The sequence below is a fragment of the Sminthopsis crassicaudata genome, chromosome 5 (genome assembly GCF_048593235.1).
Source record: "Sminthopsis crassicaudata isolate SCR6 chromosome 5, ASM4859323v1, whole genome shotgun sequence".
Classification (NCBI taxonomy): domain Eukaryota; kingdom Metazoa; phylum Chordata; class Mammalia; order Dasyuromorphia; family Dasyuridae; genus Sminthopsis; species Sminthopsis crassicaudata.
This window is the reverse complement of record NC_133621.1, coordinates 199,744,172-199,771,874: the sequence shown is the minus strand read 5'-3', so window position 1 is coordinate 199,771,874 and position 27,703 is coordinate 199,744,172. Positions and strand designations below refer to the sequence as shown.

General features: G+C 34.9%; 1 protein-coding gene across 1 annotated transcript in view; it reads right to left on the bottom strand.

Annotated features, from left to right (window-relative positions):
- Positions 1-25,623, bottom strand: part of NET1 (neuroepithelial cell transforming 1) — a 75,909-nt gene extending 50,286 nt beyond the window's left edge. Inside the window, exons 1-3 of the mRNA XM_074269416.1 lie at positions 25,369-25,623; positions 5,004-5,070; positions 700-759 (exon numbers count right to left, since the gene is read on the bottom strand). Coding sequence (XP_074125517.1) covers positions 700-759; positions 5,004-5,070; positions 25,369-25,529 — 288 coding nt within the window. The 5' untranslated portion in view covers positions 25,530-25,623. The remainder of the gene's footprint in view (positions 1-699; positions 760-5,003; positions 5,071-25,368) is intronic.
- Between the last annotated feature and the right edge of the window lie 2,080 nt (positions 25,624-27,703).

The window sequence follows — 27,703 nt, the reverse complement described above, 5'->3', positions numbered from 1 at the left end:
GTTGCCTTTTTTTTCATGACTTCCCTCACTCTCATTTCTCCTCTCAATTTTTTTTTTCTCTCAGTTTGTTTGAAGGGGTTTTAGGGAGAGCTCAGGCTAGTCCTTGTCTTTTCTCACCATCTTGGTTCAACTCCCTCACAAGTGAAATATCTGAAAATATTCAATTCCTAGTTAATATGTTTTAAGTGCTACAAAAATTTTTGATTTCTAAAATGCACAAATTTTGGAGAATATATTTAAAAACTGATTTGCTGCAATCAAACATGTTCTCCATCATTTGTCAAGTTCATCTAGACTTGGATGGGCAAGTGCTGGCTTTCTGGATTTGCTTTCAGTAAATATTATATGCATATATATGTATCATTTAATCATTTAAAGCTCAATATTCCTTTGCTATCTTTCATTTTGGTTTTTAGATAATGATATTCAAAAAGGAAATGTCTAATTACAAAATAAGACACAGAGAGAACCTATATTATGCAGGAAGAATCTTTGATACCATTACTTCAAATGTTATTTGAATATGTTCAAATATTCAGATATAATCATTAAGACCATAAATTATAGAAAAAATTGTTAAACTGCTTTGGTTAAAGAGTTTCTTCACTGTGAGATCCTGAAAACTACAGATCTGGACAGGATTTGTATTTTTATATTTCCTTGCCTTAGCAGAGACACATAAACCAGAAAATCAGTTACCTTAAGGTCCAGACTGCTAAGACTTACAACATCATCATCTTTTTCTCTTCGTTTTCTTTTCTATAAAAAGAGAAAAATTCATTTAGATTCTCAAATTTCATAAATCTTTTACTAATTAACACTTAAAAACAATTCCACAGAACCTGAAAAGTCATATTAAAAAAGAATGAAGTTGCACTATTACAAATGTTCTCTTACATATAAAAATTTGTGAAACAAGTCATAAGAAAATATGGTTTTCTAAAATAAAAGCTAAAATGATAAGATGGTTTAGTGAACAGAAAGCTCAGAATCAGGAAGACCTTGATTTCAGTTCTCTGATTCAAGTTGACCGTGTAACCATGAGCAAGCCCCTTAACTCTCAATCCTCTAGGATTATGCAACTCTGACTATAGCTTACAGGAGAGTTTAACCGGCATTGAAACTAGAGGTTTAGTGTTTATGTCTTAAAAGCAAAAAGCAGAAAGAGTTAAAAAAAAAAATGGCAGGTTTAATTTATTTACCTGGATAAATATTACTTCTAATAGTGTTTTGCTACCACCCTCCTTAATAAGCTGCATAAACACACACACACACACACACACACACACACACACACACACACACACACACAGTGTTTTATCATTTTGTACAATATTTTGTTTAGAGAGTTATACATGTTAGGAGTAAGAAGAACTTTGGAGATCATCTAATCAAATATATATATATATATATATTTTTTAATTTTTTTTATTATATATATATATTTTTATAATATTATCCCTTGTATTCATTTTTCCAAATTACCCCCCCTCCCTCTATTCCCTCCCCCCGATGACAGGCAATCCCATACATCAAATATATATTTTAAAAATCAGGAAATAAAAGTTAAAATCCAAAATAATCCAAAATACATCTTTATTTTTAGTTATATGAAAAAAAAATCATTTTCTAAAGGGAAGAAAGCAAATGCTTTTATACCTAACCATCTTTGCCCTTTGAGCATACAATTTCATTTATCTTTCCCTTAATCAAATGGTCTCTTATCAAGCATGGTAAATTACTCTCTGAAAGAGAAGGAAGGAAACATTTCATATTAAGTTCATCAAAAAAGATTATTTAAATAGAACATAAAATTCTTAAATAAAACAAGGATTAGTAAAATTGTTTTGTAGACAAGTCTGGTTGAGTTCAACTAATTTACAAAGCTATTGTATTCAATATTTTCCCTCTTCTTAGGGAAAAAACTAAACATATTCACCAAGGATTAAGAATTACTTTCTTTAATAACAGATAAATATACCTGTGACTCAATTAACTTGATAATATGTGTAATTATTCATTTATTAAAAGTGAGGAAATTAACAACTCCCAAATTAAAAAATTTAAAATGAAAGTTCTTATTCATGTATGTATGTATGTATGTATGTATGTATGTATGTATGCATGTATGTATGTGAGTATATAGCCCTCTCTTCTCCACTTGATCTCATGAACTCCCATGGATTTAATTACCATCTCTATGATGATGATTCTGAAATCTATCTATCCTGCCCCAACCTTTCAACTGATCCTCAATCTTCAAGCTCTAAACTGCCTTTCAGGCATCTCCAACTGGATGTCCAGAACTTACTATCTTTTTCCCTAATCCTTTTATTACTATTAGGGACAACATTATCTTCCCAGATATTTAGACTGGCAATCTTAGAGTCATCCTCAATTCTTCACCATTTTTCACCTCCCAAAGATTCCTTAATGTTAGAAGAAACAACTATATAGGTAAATTTCTTATGAAACAACATCATTTACATATACTTTCTAGTAAGCACAATTTGTTATCTGTCAAAGCTCAAGTGGTATTTTATGTTAAATCTTTAGAGACAAAAAAAATCGAACAAAAAGATACATAACAATAAAAATATATATATGAAACATGAAGCTTGACATGTTAAATTTAAGATTCGATGCAAGAAAATGAACTATAAAAAATCAATAAATATTTTAAACAAATTTCCCCCCATTTTCTCTTTATTTCTCATTTTGTTGGGGTTTTTTTGCTCTTATAATTTTTTCTTATGTAACACATACGGTACTAACTGAACTATTATGTCATTTAAGTTTTTATTATCTTAAAGAATGGTAAACATTACATAAAATGGAAAGATGAAGAAGTATAGGATTTTTTTCAGTTGCACATTTAATTCACTGATTTCCCCCCCCTCCTGCTGATGAAAGTATTTAAAGATAAAAATTTCTCCAAGGACTGCTTTAGCTATGTATAGTAAATTGTTTCATCATAGCCATTTTCTTTATTGAAATGGTTTATTTTTTTCCATAATTTGTTCTCTGACATACCAATTCTTTAGAAATAAGTTATTTAGTTTTAATGTGAAAATGTTTTGCTGAATTGTTCACATAAAATCTATATCAAACTTCTAAGGAAGGGAAGAGGGAGGAAAGAAGGGAGAGAATCTGGAACTGTGGGTGACTGGTAATCCTTAATAAGAACAGGAAAATTCAGAAGAGGTTTTTGGGGAAAAAGAAGAGTTTTGTTTTAGACAAGCCAGTTTAATGTGTTTACCTGATATCCAGTTTGAAATTCCCAATACAAAGTTGATCACAGCTGGATAAATGTATCTGAGAATTATCTATACCAAGATAATAATTGAATACATAGAAGCTGAAGAGATTACTAGAACTAAGAGAAAGAGAATACAAGAACACCCATCATGGAGTCTTAGGGACACCCACAGTTAACAGCTAAAATCTGGATAAAAATTCAAAGGAGACTGAGGAAGAAGGAAGAGAATCAGGAAAGAGTAAGGTCACAAAAAATTAAAGAGACAAGAAGATGATGTTTGATCAGGTCAAAGGTTACAGAAAGATAAACTAGGAAGAGGACTAAAAAAAATTAAATAGTATTGGTAACTTTGGAGAAAGATATTTCAATTGAATGGTGAAGTCAGAAATCAGGTTATAGAAAGTTTATAAGACAGTGAGAGGAAAGGAAATGGAGCAGCCATCCTTCATTCTCTGTACTTCTCCACTTTTTCCTTCTATACCTCCTGCTTTTCAGCTTCCCTTTTATGTAGTCTTTTGTTAGTAGAATTAAGCTCTTTGAGAACAAAAACTGTCTTCATTTTACTTGTACTTGTATCCACACAGTATTTACACTTGACTCAATGGAGACAGTTTTCTTAAGGAGTTTAACTATAAATGAAAGGAACAACATAGAAGAACAACATGGGACAGACAACTACATAGGAAAGACAACTCTAAAAGAAATAGAGTAAATGAAGGATTTTTTAGGATAGAGGAGACAAGGACATGTTAACAGTAGAAAAGCTGACAGGGTGAAACTGAAGACAAAGGAGAGAAGGAATAATTGGAGTTATTTCTTTATGTAAATGTGTGAAGGAAGAGGAAATAACAAAGTACACAGGGGATATGAAATGAGGAGAAAGGGAAAGTAGGGCCAATCCACCGTTGGTCTCAACTTTAAAATGAAATATGTGACAAGATTTTCAGCTAAGAGAGTGGAGAAGGGAGAGCTATAAAAGAAGCATGAAACAGGAATTTATTAAGCACCTATCATATGCCAAGCATTTTTCAAATATTTGCTCTTAACAACTTTAGGGGAAGAGAATGATTTTGGACACTATTATGATCTCCTCTTTACAGTCGAGGAAACTAAGGCAATTGGAGGTTAAATAATGTTGCCCAATGTTACATATCCAAGTAAGCGTCTGAGGTAGAATTTGAACTCAGTTATTCCTTATTCCAGAACTAGAACTCTCAAGGTTTAAGGAGAGATTAAATGATCCAGAAAAGTCACTGTGGTGAGAAAGTGAATCAATTAGGCAGGCACAAAAGAATTGCCCTGTTGCAGTTATGTAACAAATATGTAATAGAACCAGTGAAGCATTTTCCTGTTCTCTAGCATGTGAGCAGGAACAATGGAAGTGGAGGGTAGGAGTAATCCAAGGCTAAGGCTTGGCAGGGGAAGATCCTTAAGAGGAAAAGGAGGGTAGGACTGAAACAAAGCAGACTGTGTAAGGTTAAAGTAATTCTAGAGTCATAAAACCTACAACTGATTTTAAAATTTATTGGTTGGGTTTCTGGAGTAGTTGTTGCTTAACCTAAATGGGCATCTCAGTTTGTTCCTTCTACATGCCAATTAAGCTTGTTTGACATTGTTGCTATTTTTACTCAAAATCATGCTATAACAATTGAAATAATACATTAGTATGTACTTTATGAAGAATGTTAAATCTACAGGATTCCAACTGCTAAATTTTAAAGAACTTTGTTAAATATATACCCACCAAAGTGAAATCCCAGTGTGGCCCAGGTGTAAGAAATGTGAAGGAATTGCCTCTTCGAAGGGAGTATCTATTAATAGAAAAGACATAAAATAAATTTATGAGATACTGAGTTACAGTGGTAGCTAAAAATGAAGTTGGTTATAATTTTAAGGATATTTTTGAAGTAGTCTGAAGAAACAGTTAAGAAGTAAGATTAATGTTTTTTTTTTTAAAGCACATTAAATAGTTCTTACTATGATTTTTTTTTCAACTGGAAGGAATCACAAGTAATTATTCAGTTTATTCTCCTATTTTTATCATCTAAACTCTGAAAAAGTCAAGTACTTATAACTAGATTACCTTTGAGAAATTCTATAGTGTTTTTTAATGATTCCAAGCTTCTCCTGAAAAAAAAGTTGATCACTTTAATATATTCATCCAAGGATACTATATGATTATAAGTCATGGAATATCACAACCTCAAAAAATTAAAAGATTCAGATCATAGAACATCAGAGTTTCTAAAGAATTAAAAGTTGAACATCACCCAAAGAACAATGAAGAAATGCATGGTAGGTATGTATATATTGTAATATATTATTAAGAACTTATAAAGTAGTGGTCCTCAAACTTTTTAAATAGGGGGCCAGTTCACTGTCCCTCAGACAGTTGGAGGGACAAACAAAAACTCATACTCTGTCTCCGCCCCTCAGCCCATTTGCCATAACCCCAGCAGGCCGCATAAAGATCCTCTCCGAGGGCTGTAGTTTGAGAACCCCTGTTATATAAAGGAATAGCATGAAGGATATTATAACAACAAACAAAAAGTATGATAGGAAAAAGTAAACCAGCCACATAGCAAAAGCAGCTAACTTATGGACAGCCCAGAGAATCATATTATTTTAGGGTTGGAAGGGACTCTATCAGCTATTAAGTCTAACTTATCCAAGAAAGAAATCCTACTATAATATAGTTGAAAAGTGCTCAGTTCCTCAAAGTCCTCCAATGAGGGGAAAGGCACTACATATTCTAGTTTGGAACAGTTTTAATTTTGGGATCCTTTCCCAAATTTAAATATGCTTCTTTGTCAATGCCATTCATTGTCAGAAAGTATATGATCCTTTAACTGATTCTCAAATGTTTACATGAACAATATTCACTGTTTATCATGCATCAGGTACTGTGATAAGTACTGGACATACAAATATAAAAAGTAAGATGGTCTCTGCCCTCATAGTGTATATAATCTAATAGAAGAAAAGAACACCTAAAGGAGTGGTAGCCAGAGAGGAATATTTTTGATCAGGGATGGTGAATGTATTCATAGGCAACTGATTTTCATGCTCTTTTCTAGGAATGGCATTACTCATTTTATTACTATTCACTAGAGGTGGAAAATAAGTAGAATGAAATAGTGTGAAGATGACTGGGAAGCATCAATGTGGTGGGTATGAATTTGGCCAACTATGGTGAATGTTCACCAATCAGAAACCAAAGATCCCAGGGCATTGGTATTGGAAAAGAGATTGAATCATAGAACATAGTCATGTGGCACTGGATCACAAAAAGATTCGGGTAGTAGTATCCCTTCCTATTTTTCAAACAGTTTAATGTCGAAAAGAACTGTTCTTTAACCATTTAAAAGAATTCACTTGTATGGACAAAGCCAAGATGACTGAGAGTAGACAAGTCTTTATCTGAACTTCTTCTAGTCTTCCTCAGATCAAGCCTCTGAAATATTCATTTTGGGATGACAGAACCCACAAATATTTGGAGCATAACAAATTCCCAGAAGAAGATACTTTGGAAAAACTTCAGAAAAGGTCTGTTTAATCAGGCAGGAGGAGAGGCTGCTGTGGGGAGCCAGAAGCAGGGAGCCAGGGCTTTGCAGTGTCCCACACTGGGGAGTCGACTGGGAGGCTCTTAGGCTGCTCTGTCTTGGTTACAGGCCAGTAGATCAGCGGATTGTCTGTGAGATACCCAAAGCAATTGCAAGCTTCTGAACCCCAGAAAAAAGGAACCCCAGCACCAGCCCCAGGGCAACCTAAAGTGGTCATTGTCCCTCTGCCTTAAGAGCAGATCTCAACCTTTAAAAAAAAAAAAAAAAAAAAAAGATCAAAAAAGCAAAAAGAACTCTAACCATAGGCAGCTTTTAAGGCAAAAGAGAAGAACAGACCTCAAACACTGAGAATCCTAAAAGCAAATCATTTCTATTTGAAGCCCCAAAGGTATATGAGCTGGTCCTCATTTCACAAAGATTTCTGGGAAGAATTCAAAAAGGATCTTAAAAGAGAGAAGAAAAATGAGGAAGGAAATGAGAACTTGGCAAAAGAGCATGTAAGAAAGCTCTTTAAAAAAATAGATTTGATGGGGAAGCTAGGTGGCACAGTAGGTAAAGCACCAGCCCTGAGTTCAAATCTGGCCTCAGAACACTTAACACTTCCTAGCTATGTGACCCTGGGCACTTAACCCCAATTGCCTTAGCAAAAAAAAAAAAAAAGATGAAATGGAAAAAGCATGATTCCTTACAAAACAGATTTGATTAAATGGAAAAGGCAAATAACTCCTTACAAAATAGATATGAAAAAGAAACAGAATTTGTGAAATGGAAAAAAAATGCAATGAACAAAAAACCTCATTTAAAAGTTCAATTGGCCAAATGCAAAAGGGGATTAAAAAGTAACTGAAGAAAATAATTCACTAAAAATTAGACCTGAACAAATGGAAGTGAATGACTCAGACTTCAAGAATCAAACAAAACAAAAATAAATAAACAAACAAATAAATAAAATGAAAAGACAAAAGAAATACCTCATTGGAAAAACAACTGACTTGAAAAATAGATCTAGGAGAGAAAATGTAAGAATTATTGGACTTCCTGAAAACCATGATGAAAAAAAAAAGAATCATCATCTTTTCAGGAAATCATCAAGGAAAACTGCCCAGATGTCCTAGAACTAGACAATAAAATAGCCATTGAAAGAATTCACTGATTTCTTCCTGAAAGCGACCCCAAAATGAAAACTTCAAGGAACACTGTAGCTAAATTTCAGAATTATCAAATCAAGGAGAAAATATTGCAAGCAACCAAAAGGAAACAATTCAAATATGGAGGAGTCACAATCAGGATTTTACCCAAGACCTAGTAGCTTACACTTTAAAGATCAAAGGGCCTGAAATCTGATATTCCAAAAGGCAAAGGAACTTGGATCAGACAGAGCCTAGAATCAATTATCCAGCAAAATTGAGCATTATCTTTTTTTTTTTTTTTCTGCGACAATTGGGGTTAAGTGACTTGCCCAGGGTCATACAGCTAGGAAGTATTAAGTGTCTGAGACCAAATCTGAGACCAGATTTGAACTCAGGTCCTTCTGACTTCAGGGCTGGTACTCTATCCACTGTGCCACCTAGCTGCCCCAAGCATTATTTTCCAGGGAAAAAGATGGACAGTCAATTAAACAGGTGAATTTTATTTATTTCTGATGAAAAGACCAAAGCTGAATAGAAAATTTGATCTTCAAATGTAGTACTCAAGAGAAACATAAAAAGATAAAAAGAAAAGAAAAAAAATGACTTTCTTTTCAAAGTTAAAAAGCTTATATCCCATATTCCTATATGGAAAGATGATATGTTTAACTCTTGAGATCTGTAACTCGGTTATGGGTATACTTAAAGAGTGCAAATATAATTTGATTTATTGTGATGATATAAAAAAGAAACTAGAGGAAAAGTGATTCTTCTGGAAGAAGAGGAAGATGAATTTAAAATGGAGTAAATTATATCTTGTGAAGAGGCAAAAAAAAAACCCCATTCCAATTTTTAAAAAAGGGTTTACAATTGAGGGAAAAAAGGAAGGGGGAATAAGCATTGTGTTTATCTTACTCTAAACAGATTTGGCTCAAAGAGAGTATATCAGACACATTTAGCTTCACAAAGCAGCTTTCTCACCCTATAGGGAAGTAGGAGGGGAAAGAGCAAATTTCTAAGGCTGCAATAAAAGCTTGGGGTTCCCTCCCCAGAAAGAAAGATTGAGGGGAGGCTTTCACAAAAATAGAACAAGTTCCCAATGAACCTTTTGTGGATTTTGTGGGACGTTTGCAAACTGCTGTCACAAGAACTATTGGAAAGAATGCAGCCACAGAAATAATGACCAGACATTTGGCTATGAAAATGCCAATGAGATTTGCAAAAGAATTATATGGGGATTAGACAAAGATGCTTCTTTAGAGATCATAAGACACTGTGCTATAGTGGGAACAAATACTTTTTACACCCAGACTATGATAAACATGGAAAGACAGGGTCCCTCCTGGCAAGGAACTTCTAGAGAAACTCATCTATGTTTTCAATGTGGAAAAGTTGGACATCTAAGAGCTCAATGGAGATATGGAGATAGAATGAGAAGACAGAATGAAAACTCTAAAACTCCATGTTTGAATGTAGAATGATCCATGGAAATGAGAGGCGGAGCCCAGATCCAAGGTATCAATCAAAAGGTAAGTGGGGCATGATGGCAATTGAGGTTACAACCAAAGAGTCTTTAGAAGGTCAAGACTTCTAGGAAACCCACAATCCCACATTCTTGGAGGCAGAGTTTGATTCATTCCTATGTCTACGTTTGCTCTGGCTGGAGGCTCCAGACGCCTCCCAAGAAACCTGCACTCAGAGAAAAGGATTTACCGAAAAGAAACCTCCTCCCAGAAGGAAGGAATTTATGACCAGAGGAGAACTAGAGATCATTATTGATCACAAAATAGAAGATTTTGATTACGTCAAACTAAAAAGTTTCTGTACAAATAATACTAATGCAAACAAGATTAGAAGGGAAGTAACAAATTGGGAAAATATTTTTAAAAACAAAGGTTCTGACAAAGGTCTCATTTCCAAAATATATAGAGAACTGACCATAATTTATAAGAAACCAAACCATTCTCCAATTGATAAATGGGCAAAGGATATGAACAGACAATTCTCAGAGGAAGAAATTGAAACTATATCCACTCACATGAAAGAGTGTTCCAAATCACTACTGATCAGAGAAATGCAAATTAAGACCACTCTGAGATACCACTACACACATGTCAGATTGGCTAAGATGACAGGAACAAATAATGACAAATGTTGGAGGGGATGTGGGGAAATTGGGACACTAATACATTGCTGGTGGAGTTGTGAAAGAATCCAGCCATTCTGGAGAGCAATCTGGAATTATGCCCAAAAAGTTATCAAACTGTGCATACCCTTTGACCCAGCAGCGCTACTACTGGGATTATATCCCAAAGAAATACTAAAGAGCGGAAAGAGACATATATGTGCCAAAATGTTTGTGGCAGCTCTTTTTGTTGTAGCTAGAAACTGGAAGATGAATGGATGTCCATCAGTTGGAGAATGGTTGGGTAAATTGTGGTATATGAAGGTTATGGAATATTATTGCTCGGTAAGAAATGACCAGCAGGAGGAATATAGAGAGGCCTGGAGAGACTTAAATCAACTGATGCTGAGTGAAATGAGCAGAACCAGAAGATCACTGTACACTTCAACAACAATACTGTATGAGGATGTATTCTGATGGAAGTGGAAATCTTCAACATAAAGAAGATCCAACTCACTTCCAGTTGATCAATGATGGACAGGGGTAGCTACACCCAGAGAAGAAACACTGGGAGGGGAATGAAAATTGTTAGCACTAATATCTGTCTGCCCAGGTTGCATGTACCTTCGGATTCTAATGTTTATTGTGCAACAAGAAAATGATATTCACACACATGTATTGTACCTAGACTATATTGCAACACATGTAAAATGTATGGTATTGCCTGTCGTCGGGGGGAGGGAATAGAGGGAGGGGGGGTAATTTGGAAAAATGAATACAAGGGATAATATTATAAAATATATATATATATATATATATATATATATATATAAAAATAAAATAAGTTCAAGGTCTAATGTGTTTTGATGTAACAGGCAAGGCATGACTACTTTGAAAATTAAAAAACAAAACAAAATACAATAAACTTATCATATTATATATACTGGACAAGTAAAATTAAAAAAAAAAAAAAAAAAAAAAAAAAAAGAAACCTCCTCCCAGAGAAGGATTATAATTGAGAGACAACTGAACTTCACACCAGTGGTGTTCTTTTTGGATAAGAACGCACCTAATTATTCCTGAGTCTGTAATTGTTAAAAACTAGAGAATTACCTGAAGTAAAACTGAGTTAAAGATGCTTTATCCTGTACATGCTCTCAGGTCAAGACCTGAAGGACCAGTTTGGATGTTATTTAAATCATGTCCCTGATTTTTCCTCTTATAGCAAATTTCTATTATCAGAGCAAGTGGTCAATGGAAGATATGAGACACAATACAAGTATAAAATTGATATTTTGATTTGCAGCCCAGGCCTGAAGGATTCTCTGGTTGCTCCTATAAAATCTCTCCTTTGCTTCCTGGGACTAGAATTTCTTTGTCTGAAGGCCCAATTTGAAGCCACATCCCACTTTCCCTTTTGCTAACCAGGAGAGGAAGTAGACAATCTTAGCACACCCTGATCAAGTCAAGGTTTTTAGAACCCTGAAGGCTAAACTAATTTTCTTAGAACCTTTCACACTGTACATTGATGGAAGACCGGGCTAGGTCCTAGGGGTCTCTGGAACCATGTCCTAGACCTTTTGCTTACTTTTCAAAGATCTATATATTGACTTCAAAAAAGTTTTTCATGTTTTGCATGATCAGGGGGCTATATGGAAAGAAAGAGGATTTTTGACAACCAAACAATTCCCCATCAAATACGCAGAGAAAACAATTACTGCAAACTGTCCATGGGCCTAGAGAGATTTCTGTTGTTTCCTAAAGGAAGGGGAATTCACTTCAGGTAAAGGGAAACAGGCCTACAGATAGCTGCTTGTGTTGCTGATTGTTTGCTCCTGACCATGGCAACTTTAGTTCCCCAATTCCTGATTCTGGCATTCCTTCATATAGTTCCCAGGAAAGAATATTCTGAAAGCACTGCACATGTGCCCCTTGCAGGGGCTTCAAATGCTTTCAATTTTGTTAACACCTATACTAATTGAATAAAAACCTCACCTTGTAAAGCTCTAGGGTTTTTGCTGGGAGATATCATACTCATTGAAGGGCACAATGTTCCACCCATCTCCCCCACTCCTTTGAGGAAACATAAGCAAGAATTTGGGGAAAACATTCTTTGATATCTATCCTAAGAAAAACTATTTGGAAATGACCAGCAGGATGAATAGAGAGGGCTGGAGAAACTTACATGAATTGATGCTGAGTGAAATGAGCAGAACCAGGAGATCATTATACACTTCAACAACAATACAGTATGAGGATGTATTCTGATGGAAGTGGATATCTTTGACAAAGAGACTATCCAATTCAGTTCCAATTGATCAATGATGATCAGCTACACCCAGAGAAAGAACACTGGGAAATAACGTGGACTACTACTAACTACTAACCCTAAATAAATGTGGACTACTTGCATTTTTGGTTTTTTCCCCCAGATTATTTTTACCTTCTGAATCTAACTGTATGTATGGATCTGCACACATATTGTATCTAGGATATACTATAACATATTTAACATGTATAAGACTGCTTGCCATCTAGGGCAGGGGGTGGAGGGAGGGAAGGGAAAAGTCCGAAGAAGTGAGTGCAAGCAAGGGACAATGTTGAAAAATTACCCATGTATATATTCTGTCAATAAAAAACAAAGTTGGAGGACATGAAATAAATCCACAGAAATCATCAGCATTTTTATATATTATCAACAAAGTTCAGCAACAAGAGATAAAAAGAGAAATTCCATTCAAAATAACTGTCAATAATATAAAATATTTGGGAATCTATCTACCAAAGTCAGGAGCTATATGAACACAACTACAAAATACTTTCTATACAAATAATCAATTGGAAAAATATCAAGTGCTCATGGGTAAGCCAAGCGAATATAACAAAAATGACAACACTAAATTAATTTACTTTTCGGTGCCATACCAAACTTCCAAGAAATATTTTACAGATCCAGGAAAAATAATAACAAAGTTCATCTGGAAGAACAAAAGGTCAAGAATCCCAAGGCAATTAATGAAAACAAAACAAAACAAAACAAAACAAAAAAAACAAAAAAACCCAAAACACCCCCCCCCAAAAAAAAACGAAGGTGGCCTAGCTGTATCAGACCTAAAACTACATTATAAAGTAGCAGTCATCAAGACCATTTGGTACTGGTAAGAAATAGAGTAGATAATCAGTGGAATAGGTTAGGTTCCTAAAACACAATAGTCAGTGACTACAGCAAGACTACAGAGAACTGGGATTCACATAAATTCACATAAATTGATGCTAAGTGAAGTGAGTATTTATACACAGAAACAAGATTATGTGATGATCAATTCTGATAGATGTAGCTCTTTTCCATAATGAACTAATTCAGTAGACTTGTGGAGAAAGCCATCTAAATCTAGAGAGGACTTTGGGGATTGAATGTGGATCACTACATAGCACTTTCACCTTTTTTGTTGTTGATGGCTTGCATTTTGTTTTCTCTTTTTTCCCCTTTTTGATCTGATTTTTCTTGTGCAGCACGATCATTGTGGAAATATGTGTAGAAGAATTGTACGTTTAACATAAAAAAAAAAAATTAATGAAAGAAATTAGTCAATTGACAAGTACCTGATAATATATTGTACAGGTTGGTGTGTGTTTGCTTTTTAAAGTAGGGAAGAAAGGAAGGAAAGAAGAAAGCAAGCTGCTTTCTCATACACTATAAAGGAAAAAAACAAACCAGTAACAAAATCTAGGAGCTTCTCAACTTTATTGCATTTAAAAATACAAAATTAACTTCTAGTGCCACCTAGAGGAAGATAGTCTAAACTACTGCTTTCATTATACAAATCATAAATTATTATTGCTCAATTTTAAAGCAAATTTAGAAGGAATATTCTGTTTTTTTAAAATTAGCTTTTACATTTTGCTAGAAATTAAAGAAATTCTTTTAATAGGTACAACTGTACAGCAAAGTATTTTTTCTCATGTGGCTTTTTTTTTTTTAACTTAAATTTAAGTAAGTTAAATAATTTAAATAATTTTTATTTAAGTTAAATAAGTTACTTAGAAAATTTCTGTAGAAATAATGCAGAATTCTTATCCTTAAGGCAAGACGTGAAAATAAAATAGTAATTATATATAACTGTATAGTATCTTAAGATTTGTAAAACTGTATTCTCTTAGCAACCTTATCCAAAGTATGTACTGTTTTTCAAATATCAATTTTTTACACATTAAGAACTGAGCTTCAGACTAGTTAAATGACATTTATTCTGTAACTGAGATTTAGAACAGACCCTGATGGAGTTCTTCTAAAATGGAGGCTAGAGAAATGCAAGAGAATTGCTGCTAGGAGAAAACATTCTGAGGTTGCCTATTCATATGAGCAACAATCTCTTTCCATTAGCTAAGCAGCCAATCTAAACTGCCAGAATCTAAATCTACCTAACAGAGGCAGAGTAGCTCTATCTTTCTAATAGCATCAAGGAGTAAATCATTCATTCACATCATGGACATTATGGTTGACATCTTCCTCCTTTTCTCCTTAGGTCTTGTGATGCCAAAAAGGTTTAGAGTATTAATCTGTTTCATTTGTTCTTTTCAGTTTTAGATGCAAAAGATGCAATTGCTGAACCTGAAAGCTTAAACTATGATAACCATAGAGCATAAGATTCCAACCTAGATGTTGTAGCCAGGGTGCTGGGATACAAAGCCCAAGAGGTAGGAATTTGGACTTGTAACCTGGTTGGGTTAATGTTATATAGAAATGGAATAAATTGAACACCATCTCTACTTTCCAGAGTAGGAAGGGATTAAGATGACAAGGTGTGGAGGGGAAAGGGGGGAATGTTTATATGTTTATTCTTGCTATACCTCTGAAGTAAATATTTGTTTGTAAAAGCTAATTTGTTAGTTGGATAAATGAAATTCAAGTAAATGGACTCTTAAAATTGAGGAACATAATAGGTAGGGCCTTGAGTTGATGACAAGAGACTAGATCCTCCAAAACTCGTTAAGATATTGAAGAACCAGAAGAAAGAAATGAAATATAACAGACCTGACTTAGGCAGTGAGGGCATCGTCCTCTGGGAAGATAAGCAGATTAGGTTCATGAGTTAACTCAGTTCAGTAAAGCTCAAGTTGGCAAACTACCTATCTCTTTTGTATGACCTCTATGCTAAGAATAATTTACCAAACTGTTATATAGTTAACATCTGACCCAGAACCTTATTAAGCTCATGGGGCCCCAAGGCCTAAGAGGAAAGGAAAAGTTCTCCCATCAACTTAGTACAAGGTACCCATGATATGAGAGAAAAAGATCTTCATCCATGTACCTACTTCAGATATATTTAAAGATGTAACCAGTTCTGATGATACAGTCAAAGGACACTGAAATGCAATATATCTTCTTGTAATGTTCTCTTCTCTTAAAATTGTACTCGTTCTCCAGGAGCAAGTTTCTTGGGGAGCTTCTGGGAGCAGTCTTCATTTCAGTTCAGTTTCAATAATCACCCCAAATGCAGCCAGGAGTTAAAGTCCAAATCTTTTACTGTCTCTTTCCAAATCTTATTTCCTTCACTTGGGGCTTGGCTAGTTTTCTGGAGGCCTTCTGGATCTTGGTTTCAGTGTTCTCCTGCCACCACTTCTCTGTCTTCCTTTGTTCTTCCCAACTTGTGAATCTTCTTGACTTGTGAATCCTGGATCTGAAATCTCCCAAAGTCCCCATCCACACAAAGGTGGAAGTTGGAATGAATCTGCCTCTGCCCCTGAGAGAGTGGGCCTTCTGACTTGGGAATCTCCCAAAGTCAATCCTAGTCAGGGTTCCTAGCTTACATATGCTCTCTAAAGGTGTGAATGTGTGAACTAATGTGTGAACTCCTTTAAAGGTGAGAACTAAGTATATAAGCATTAGCACCTTGTTTCAAGTTCTGGCCTATAACATCCTCCTTCATCTTCACATGGGAACACCCATTTGAAACGAGTTGGGCATGTATCTAAGTCATGCCACAATTGATATATTCATTAAACAAGCAGTAATCTTCTATATATTCTAGGCACCAAGGACATAAAAAAAAATTCCCAAGAGTATATAAAGCATAAGAGTATAGAGAGTATACACAAAAATAAGAGTCTCTATATGCAAAAAGCTTATATTTGATCAGGGGAAAACAATATATAGTTAAGTAAATATAAAATATGTGTGAAATAAATACAAAATGTTTGTGAGGAGTAGAAAAAGGAACCTAATAAAGGGAGAAAATCAAGAAAAGCCTCTTGAGAAAAATAGCTTTAATTGATCCTTAAAGAAGGTTAGGAGTTCCAAAAAATGGAAAGGAGGGAATCAGTGTTATAGAAATGGGGAATAGCCTGTAAAAGATAAAAAGAGAGAAAATGGAATATCAAGGTCAAAAGTGAGAAAACAGGCTTGCCCTTGTGGAACCAGAGTGAAAGAGAAAGAATAATATGTTACTAGCCTGGAAAGACAAGTTACAAACAGAATACGAAGGGTTTTATATGGCAAACAGAAGAGTTTGTAATCTAAAGCTTCTATTAAAAAACAAAAAACAAAAAACACTTAGTCATTTTTTGTTTTTACATTGCAATCATTCTTTCATTCAAATATGATTTTAGGACAAATAGAATCAATTAAGAAAAAATATCAGATACAGAAATCTTGAAAATAATGTATACAATAGTATGGAATGATTTCCATACTTCTGATAGAAGAGGAAAAGGAATAAGCAATTATATGTCACTTAGCAGACACTGTACTAAGCACTTTACAAATACCTCATTTGATCCTTGCAATCTGTCTCTGCAAAATAGATGCTGTTATTATTCCCACTTACAGCTGAGGAAATTTGAGCCTGAGAGAGGTAAAATGATTTTGAATTTTTCTATTAAGTTCAGGTTTTTTTGCAATGAAATCCTAAAAGTCTGATAAATTCATTAAACATATTCTATTGCCATAAAATTAAATATTCACTAGTGAAATTGGTCTGTAATTTTCTCTATTTTAGTTCTCAGTTTATCTAATAAAACTATATTTGTGCTACAGAAAAAAATATGATAGAATTCACTTATTCTTCCAAATAGTTTATATAATATGGGAATTGTTCTTTAAATGTTTGATTGAATTTACTTGTATATCTATCTTGTCTTGAGTTTTTTCTTAGAGAGCTCATTTTTGTTTTCTTCAGTTTCTTTTCTAAGATACTTAAGTATTCGATTTCTTCTTCTGTTAACTTGTACAGTGTATATTTTTGTAAATATTCATCCATTTTATTTAGGATATTAGTTTGACTATGTAATCGGGCAAAATCTAATAATTATTTTAATTTCATCTTGTGCATTCACCCTTCTTAATTTTTGATACTGTTTTATTAGATTTTCTTTCTGTTTATTATCCTCTCATAAAACCAGATCCTATTTTTATTAGTTCAATGGTTTGGTTTTTTCCCCCAATTTTTGTTGTATTTAGTTGTTTTCAGTCATGTCCAACTCTTTGTGACCCTATTTGGGGTTTTCTTGGCAAGATACTGGAGTTATTTGCCATGTCCTTTTCCAGTTCATTTTACAGATGAGGAGAATGAGGCAAATAAGGCTCAGTGACTTGCCAAGGATCACACAGCTCCTGAGTATCAAGTATCTGAGGCTGGATTTGAACTTGGGTCCTCCTGACTATAGGTCTAATTTTCTATTCACTGTAATACCTAGCTGCCTCCAAATAGTTTTTAAAAATTTATTTCTTTTTCATTTGATGTGAATTCTCCTTTTTCACTTCTGGTGCTGGTAATTTGATTTTCCCCATCTTTAAAGAATCAAATCAGCTGGTTTTATGAAATAAAAAAAGGAATAATATTTTTATATATTTCATTGCATTTATTCAAAAGGATTTTACTTTTAATTTTGTTGGTCTCTTTTTATGTGGCTATGCCAAATTTCCTCCTTTGGTGTTTCTTTTTAAAAAAATATTAGTTTTATAGGATTTTTTTTTTTAAAGTTGCATGGGTTCTTCTATCTTTTGTTCAAAAGTGTTTAAAGATGTGAGTTTTCTCCTATACATGGCTTTGGCTACCTTCAACAAATTATGGTACACTAATTATGTTAATGCTGACATTATCTTTAATCAAACTTATTTCTATGAATTTGTTCTTTGGCTTTCTTAATGATTTAAGATATTTTTAATAATTAATTTAGTAGCTCCTTACTGAACAAAAATTGTATGGCATAGAATGTTTAATGAATTTGTTGGACTTTCAGGATTTCATTGCAAAAACACCTGCACTTAATAGAAAATTTGACAAACAAAATATAAGAGAAATATATTAATTACAGGGGATTCAATAAAGACAAACTTTTTTTTAGTACGTGAAAATGTAAATCATGTCTAAGATTGTGATTAGCAATTGAGTAGTTTGAGAGAAAGAATGGAGTAGAGCTGGGATGTGATTCTAAAAAGGAGTAATTATCCTATTAAAATGAGATGTGAGAGAAAGAACTGATAAAGGAATTAAGAAAGGGGAGGAAGACAGGCAGTTCTGGAATCTTACTCTTTTCAGGAATGGTTTAAAAATGGGAACAATACATTATATATGTATTACATATATAATGTACATATATTACATATATAGAATAGCTTAAAAAAAAAGACGTCTTCTAAATTCAGAAAAAGTCTGAGGGGATAGGGAGAGGATAAAGGAGGTATTTTTAGAGGGAACCCTCCTTGCATCAGATCTGGGAAAAAGAAAGACCAAGAAAGATTATATTTAGAAAGGAATAAAAGTCTTCTAAGTTTATAAAGAAATAAGACCTTGAGGGAATAAGATAAGGTGTAGGGTACAGAAAGGTGGGGAGAATGGGAATGGGAGGTTATGTAGATTAATGGGAATGGGATAAAAAGGGAGTAACAAGGAAGACCAAAAAAATCTTTATTTAGACAGAAACAAGAGGGCAAGGGGAAAGTGTGGGGGAAGATGAAGGAGGGATCCTTGAAGGGGTAGGTAGATTAAATATAGGAATAGAAGATAGAAGCAAAGTAGAGGAGTCAGGAGGAATAGAAATAAGAAACAGACACACATACAATAAAGTTCAGGAGTAGAATTTTTTATATAAAAACAGCAGGGATAATAATCATGATCTCAGACAAAGTTAAAGTTAACAGATTTAATCAAAAGAGAAAAAGGAAACTATACTATATGTTAGCTATATTCATCATATTGTTTTAGATTATTTAAGATAATTAGCCAGTATACTATTGGAATATTGTTTTGGTATAGGAAATGATAAGCTGGTGAAGTTAGAAGGATGGACCCTTAAGAAGATATCCACCTTCAGAAAAACAGAAGATAAATAAGCATAGTACAATCTTACATAGTTGCATATGAATGTATATGTGTAAGATGGTAGATATCTATGTATATATGCACGTATATTTATTTGTATATGTATATATATGTGCATCTGTCTAAATCGATATATCTGTACTTAATTGTAGCCTTTGTGAGGGAATGGGAAAAAAGAATAAAGGAAAAAGTACACAGCAGAAAACAAAAGAAAACCTACAAGGAGGCAAAGAAAAGATGGACAACTGTGAACACAATCTGTATTATTTATTAAATAGGCTTTCTGGAAATGGAAATTTACTTCTTTGCTTATTATTGAAAATTATTTAGCATTGGAATTAACTGCTCTTTAAATGTTGGTGAAAAAAGGTATATTCCTTTGTATTCTCATTTTCTTTTTTTTTTTTTTTAATTTTAATTTTATTTTATAATTATAACATTTTTTTGACAGTACATATGCATGGGTAATTTTTTACAACATTATCCCTTGCACTTACTTCTATTCAGATTTTTTCCCTTCCTCCCCCAGATGGCAAGCAGTCTTATATATGTTAAATATATTACAGTATATTCTAGATACAATATATGTGTGTAGAACCGAATTTTTTGTTGCACAGGAAGAATTGGATTCAGAAGGTAAAAATAACAGTTTACATTCATTTCCCAGTGTTCCTTTTCTGGATGTAGCTGGTTCTGTCCATCATTAATCAATTGGAATTGGATTAGCTCTTCTCTATGTTGAAGAAATCCACTTCCATCAGCATACATCCTCGTACAGTATCATTGTTGAAGTGTATAATGATCTTCTGGTTCTGCTCGTTTCACTCAGCATCAGTTGATGTAAGTTTCTCCAAGCCTCTCTGTATTTCTCCTGTTGGTCATTTCTTATAGAACAATAATATTCCATTAACATTCATATACCATAGTTTACCCAACCATTCTCCAATTGATGGACATCCATTCATCTTCCAGCTTCTAGCCACTATGAAAAGGGCTGCCACAAACATTTTGGCACATACAGGACCCTTTCCCTTCTTTGGTAGTTCCTTGGGGTATAAGCCCAGTAGTAGTATGGCTGGGTCAAAGGGTATGCACATTTTGATAACTTTTTGGGCATAATTCCAGATTGCTCTCCAGAATGGTTGGATTCTTTCACAACTCCACCAACAGTTATGCATCAGTGTCCCAATTTTCCCACAGCCCCTCCAACATTCATCATTATTTGTTCCTGTCATCTTAGCCAATCTGACAGGTGTATTCTCATTTTCTTTCCAGATATTTATCATATCTTGCTTGTCTAAGATTCTAGTCATCTTCTCGATTTCTTTCTTTACACCCTCAGAAAATCATCACATCAACTTTGATCAGGACTCACTGTAGGCCCTCCCTCCCTAGGTTGGGAGAGGATGGAAGGTGAAGAAGAGAACTCCTTTCAGATCTTACACAGTTTTTCATTTCCCACCTGACTATACTTGGCCAGATTTTATTAGGATCCATCCCAACTATCCCAGCCCCTCTTCAACTTTTTTTTTTTATGTGTAGTCAAGTAAAAGTAGAAGATGCCTTGAGGGAAGGGACTTTCTCATATGGCCCTTCCTAGCATCACCTATTAAAAAATGTTTATTGACTATTAACATAAGAGTTAGTAAAGTAGGCACTTAATAAATTATTGACTATTAACATAAGAAAATCAATTATTATCACCTCAACAATTACCAACTAATTTGACTATTTTCTCATATATGTAAAAATTTTATCCAAATCATGCATATGCAGATCAATATTGAGGTTATGTAATAATAATAAGGAACAAGCAGACTTTCTCAAGTGTTTAGTTTCCTTAATAGTATGTCATTACCATCAGTGAAATAGATTAGATACACATGGCATAATAATTAAGGCCTATAATAATCTAGCGTTTGATAAATTCCCCAAACTCCAGCTTCTGAAATGAGAACTCACTTTTTGACAAAAATTGCAGAGAAATTTGGAAAATAATATGTCAGAAATTTGGCAGGGACCTACATCTCATATTCCATATCAAAATAAAGTCAAAATGGATATATGATTTGGGCATAAAGGATGATGGAAGGACAAGGAATAATTTAGCCATTAAATCCTTGGAGAAGGGAGGAATTTAAGACCAAAGCAGAACTAGAGAACATTATGAAAAGCAAAATGAACAACTTTGATTACAAAAAGTTTTTGCACAAACAAAATTGAGTTGGACAAGTGAAGATTTCTCAGAGTAAAGTAGATCAGGCCCTAGGCCTAAGGTTTAGGTTCCTAGAAGGCATGTGATCACTAATGGAATCAGCATCATTATATAATGGTCAATAGTGCCTCCCATGTTCCTAAAGAATTCAGTCCAACCAATGAATTTTAAAATCCACAAGGTAAGGGGGAACCTGCGGCATTTCGGCTACTCAGCCCAGCTTCTGCCTCTGTACTGGGCCATGTCCTGCTAATCTGCTGAGGGAGTATGCTGGCCCGCTTCTTGCAAGAACCAGATAAAGGCTTTCTGTTTGTATCTGGAGACGCCTCTGAGAAATCAATTTGGGGAAGGGGGTTCTAGCACTCTGTCCCACACAAAACCAACAGAAACAAGATTAAAAGGGAAGTTCAAAGCTGGGAAAAAAAATCTTTACAGCCAGTGTTTCTGATAAAAGTCTCACTTCTAAAATATATAAAGAACTGTGCAAATTTATAAGAAAACAAGTCATTCTCAATTGATAAATGGTCAAAGGATATGAGCAGAGTCTTCAGATGACAAAAATTAAAGCTGCTATATGAAAAAATGCTCTAAATCACTATTGATTAGAGAAATGCAAATTCTGAGCTACCACCTCACACATCTCAGATTGGCTAAGATGACAAGAAAAGATAATGATAAATGTTGGAGGGGATGTGGGAAAACTGGGACATTAATACATTGTTGGTGGAGTTGCGGACTTATCCAATCATTCTAGAGACCAATTTAGAAATATGTCCAAAGGGCTGTCAAACTGTGCATACCCTTTGACCCAGCAGTGCCACTACTGGGTCTGTATCCCAAGGAAATCATCAAGGAGGGAAAAGGACCCATATGTGCAAAAATGTTTGTAGCAGCTCTTTTTATGGTGGCAAAGAATTGGAAAAATGAGTAGATGCTTATCAACTGGTAAATAGCTGAACAAGTTGTGGTACTGTACTACAAAAATAATGAACAAGCGGATTTTAGAAAGGCCTGGGAAATATTTACATGAACTGATGATGCTGAATAAAACAAGCAGAACCAGAACACTGTATACAGCAAGATTATGTGATGATCCACTATGACAGACTTGGTTCTTCTCAGCAGTTCAGTGGCAACCTAATAAACTTTGGATGGAAAATGTTATTCTCATCCAGAGAGAACACTATGGAGACTGAATATAAATCAGCACATCCTATCTTTGATTTTATTTTCTTTTTCTCTCATGGGTTTTTTGTTTGTTTTTTTTTTTTTTTTGTTCTGATTTTTCTCTCCCAATTTATAAGGAAATATGTATGTTAAAAAAAAGAATGTATACGTATAACAAAAAAAGAACCCACATAATTTTTACATGTAATTGGGGAAAATAAAATTTTTTAAAATAAAGAAATGCTAGCCATTGCAACAAGACCAGAAAAAAGAAATGAAAGGAATAAAAGTAGGCAACAAAGAAACAAAACTCAACTCTTTGCAAATGATTTGATGGCACTTAAAGAATACTAGAGAATCAACCGAAAAACTAGTTGAAATAACAATTAGAGTTACAAGACATATAACAAATACATAAGTCACCAGTATTTCTATATATTGCCAACAAAACCCAGCTGAGAGAGAAATTCTATTTAGAAATAATTGCAAACAATACAAAATACTTGGGAGTCTAACTGCTAAGACAAACTCAGAAACTATAAGAACAATTATGAAACATTTCTCAACGTTTAAACAACTGGAGAAATATTAATTGCTCATAAGAAGACAAAGTCAATAAAATAAAAATGAGTAACAATACTAGCTAAATTAATTTACTTATTTAGTGCCATATCAACCAAACTACCAAAGAATCATTTTATAGAGCTAGAAAAATTAACAAAATTCATCTGGATGAACAAAAAATAAAAAATATCAAGGGAAAAATGAAAAAGAAGTGACAGAACATAACCTAGCAGTACCAGATTTCCCACTATATTACAAAGCAGCAGCCATCAAAACAATCTGGTACTGACCAAGGGAAAAAATGGTGGGATAAGTGAAATACATCAAAGGCACAATATACAGTAGTGAATGGCTGTGATAATCTTGTTCAATTATGTCCTATTCTTCAAGACCCCATATGGCATTTTTGTGGCAAAGATACCTAAGTGGTTTGACATTCTGTTCTGCAGAGAATTAAGATAAACAGGCCCAGGGTCACATAACAAACGAATACCTGAAATTTCATTTTGCCTCAGATCTTCCTGAATACAGGCTCAGTCCTCTGTCCACTGAGTTATAGCTTCCTTTATAGTAATCTAATCTTTGATAAACCCAGAGATCCAAGCTTTAGGGACAAAAACTCAGTATCTGACAAAAATTGCTAGACAGTTTGGCAAAGTTTGGCACATATCATACCATATACCAAAATAAGGTCAAAATGGTAGAAGATTTAGATATTAAAGATAATATCATAATCAAAATTTTGCTTGTCAGATCTATGGATAAATGAAAAGTTTATGGATAAACAGAGTTTGTGAACAAACAAGATGGAGAAAAATCACAGAAAATAAAGTACATAATTTCAATAACAAAATATTAAAAAGCTGGTGCCAAAATAAGAAGGAAAACAAAACTGAGGAAAATTTTTTCACACAAGTTTCTCTAATAAAAGTCTCCTTTCTCAAATATATATGGAACTAAGCTGAATGTATAAGAACCATTCATTCACCATTGATAAAAAAGGACAAAGTATATGAATGAGCAAATTTCAGAAGAAATCAGATCTATTAATATCATATAAAAATGCTCTAAATCATTATGGTTTAGAGACATGCAACTTCGATGTATGACCTACATCTATCAGGTTGACTAACATGCCAGAAAAGGAAACTGACAAGTGCTGGAGGGGAATGTGGAAAAATAGAAACAATAATGCACTACTGGTGAATAATAAATGATCAATTGCAAAGGATCTGGCCATTCTGATCTACACAATGAATCACGACAGTTCCAAGAGATAACGAATTTTGGGGCATACATTTCTCATTTTCCTTACTTTCCTTGCAACATGGTCCATAAGGCTGTATGTTTTGCATGATTTCATTGTGTACAAATGATATACTGCTTGCCTTCCCAACAAGTAGGGGACAAAAGGGAGAATTTGGAACCCAAATTTTTTAAAATGAGCCTTTACTGCAGGGATTTTCAAACTATGGAAGTTTATGCGGCTCACCAGGCTGTGGCAAGAGGGCTGAGGGGCGGAGAAAGAATTTTTTTTTTTTTTTAACTATAGTACGGCCCTCCCACAGTCTGAGGGACAGTGAACTGGCCCCCTGTTTAAAAAGTTTGAGGACCACTGGTATTGTGTCATATAGCAAAAAGGGGACAGTGGACCAGAGAAAAGACATGTAGGGTTCTATTCTGCTCCAAGTTTTCTACTTCATCTTATGATCATGGGATCACAGAATCTCACAAATCAAGTCCATTTCACAGAAGAGAAAAGTGAGACTAAGAAAAGCCCCCTAAGAATCTCACAGCTACTGTGTCTCAGCAGGATCCGAACCCAGGTGCGGACCAGGTGGCCCGCCCCGCCCCGCTGCTCCAGCGATGGGCTCCTCGGGACTCGGTGGGTGCCCTCTAGCTCTCCAGGAGGGGGGGGGGGGCGGAGAACGCAGTCCGCTAGGGGTCCCGCCCTAAACGTAAACAAGCCTTTCTTTCCTTCATTCAGCCCACCCCACCTCCACTTCACCTTCCGCAGGAACCCACCTCCTCCGCGGTGCCGGCCCCGAGGCGGGATCTTCCAGCCGGGCCTCGGGCTCGTCCGCACTGGACGCCCGGGACGCAGTCAGTCGGCCACCGCGCCTGTGAGACTGGGGCTGCTCGGCCTCCGGAGCTGGGCTCTCCACTGCCGCCGGCTCCAGTTCCATGACCGTGAGAGAAGGGAGCTAAAGGCAGAGTTCTCGGGTAGGGGGCTCTTCAGAGGCTGGGAGAGGGGAAGAAGCTAGGGGCCGGCCCAAAGCCTCCGCGGAGGGTAAGGGGTTTTCTGTCAGGAAGGAGCCGCCATAGTCAACATTAAGGCGTTTGAAAAATGGCGGCGGGGAGCCGCCAGCCAATCAGCGAGGCCCTGTAGAGCGTTGCTAGGAGACGCAGGAGTCCCCGCCTTCCATTGAGTTGAGTATAACAGAGGGCGGGGCTGTGGCTCCTCCAGAAACCCTTTAAGTGGGGGGAGGGGAGAAACCTGAGAGGGGAAGGGAGAATTAGGAGAGAAAAAAGGGAAGGGGAAACTGAAGGAGAGGAAGGCTTAGGAGGTAGAATAAAGGAAGAGAAGGGAGGGCTGGGTTCAATTAATTAGTGTTTTTTTTTGGTTTTGTTTTGTTTTTTTTTTAATTAAGCTGACCATGGGATTCCTAATGGAACTTATTCCCGAATTCATCACCAGCTTCTCCAAGAATTTCAGCGTAGGAAGATATCTCTTTTTAGTTCAATCCATATCTAAGCAAGAATTTCCTGCGCAGGAAAAATGATAAACTCCAGGGAAGGTCGGGCCTGCCTCCTAAACAACGCTGCCGCTTGGGGTGACTGACTGATTGCTACAAAGTCTTCCTTACAGCCAGGAGATGTTTGTCATTAAAAAAAAAAAAAAAAAAAAAAAAAAGCCCCGAAGTGACCCGGGGCTTAAAAATGAATTTCAGCGCTTAAAGCCAGCCGGACTTAGAAGAAAAAAGCAACGGTCCTAGGTTTCCTCTTTCAAGAGGAGAAATTGAGACGAGTAGGGCTGTAGAGGGTTTAAGTTACTAAACCGGGGCTTTCTCAGCTCCCGGATCAAATATAAAAATCCCAGACTTTCAAACCCTCCACAACCTCACCGTTTCCTCCTTTTCTAGTTTATTTTAAAAATAAAATTTATTTTTTTATAAAAAAATTATTTTTAAAATAAATAAATAAATAAAAGCATGTTTTTACACATCGTGCAACTTTGGAGAATTAATCCCATTATTTTATTAATCTGCTCTTTCTATTACCTCCCCCTCCACACACGTAACAAAGAGTTATTTTTTAAAACATTTTTAATCCTGAAATAGAATGCTCTCAAAATCTAGTTAACTTATTAATCTGTTCCTTCTGGTATCTTCTCCTCCATATACACAAAAAAAATTTTTTTAAAATTTTTTTTCTTATTTTTAATCCTGAAACACAATGCCCTCCAAACCTAGATGATTAGTCTGGCAAAAGAAATTCCCACATTGGACAATTCTTCATTTACAACACTATGATATTTTCTTATGCCTGTGTTACCCGATACCTCTACTAATAGCTATAATATAATATTTTCATATGACAATTTGTTTAGTTCTGAATCATCACAAAAAGAACTACTATAAATACTTTTCTACATATTTGTCTTTTTCCTTTTGGGGGGGAATCTCTTTAGATCACTCTTGATATTTTTAAGCCAAAAAATATGCACAGTATACACTTTTTGCACATAGTTCCAAACCCTTGGCCATATTCCCCACTTCCCAGGCACCCCCCCAAAAAAAAAAGTAAAGAAAATAAAAGGGGAAAAAACCCATTTTTTTCTGTATTCTCTTGGTTTATCAGTTCTGTATTTAGAGTGGATAACATTTTTTATTGAGTTGTTCACAACTCAATAATAAATCATTGAGGTGAACACAAAAAGCCAGAGAAATCCAGAAAAGCATTTGTGCAATTAAGAGGAACTGTATAATAATATAGTACTAACATTTGAACATAATGAAATAAAAAATAAGTGTTCCTTCAGAATCTTAATACAATCAAAGAGTATAAAGTGAATTAAATAAGAAAAGTAGTGAATCTAAAGAATGATTCTTTCTGTTTCTGTTTGTGGAGTCCAAAATGGTGCAACCTACAATAAAGAAGCTGAAGCAGAGCTCTGAGTCAATATCTTTTTTATTAAAAGATCTGCGACCCCCTCTAATGAAGTGGACCTCAGTTATTCCTTATGATGCCCCCTTCCTCTTGGGCCTTATTTTATAGTGCTTGATATCCAAATGATACAAAGTTAGATACAAAGATCTCCATAAAATGCAGAATCCCATAGGTTTACAAATAGGCTGAT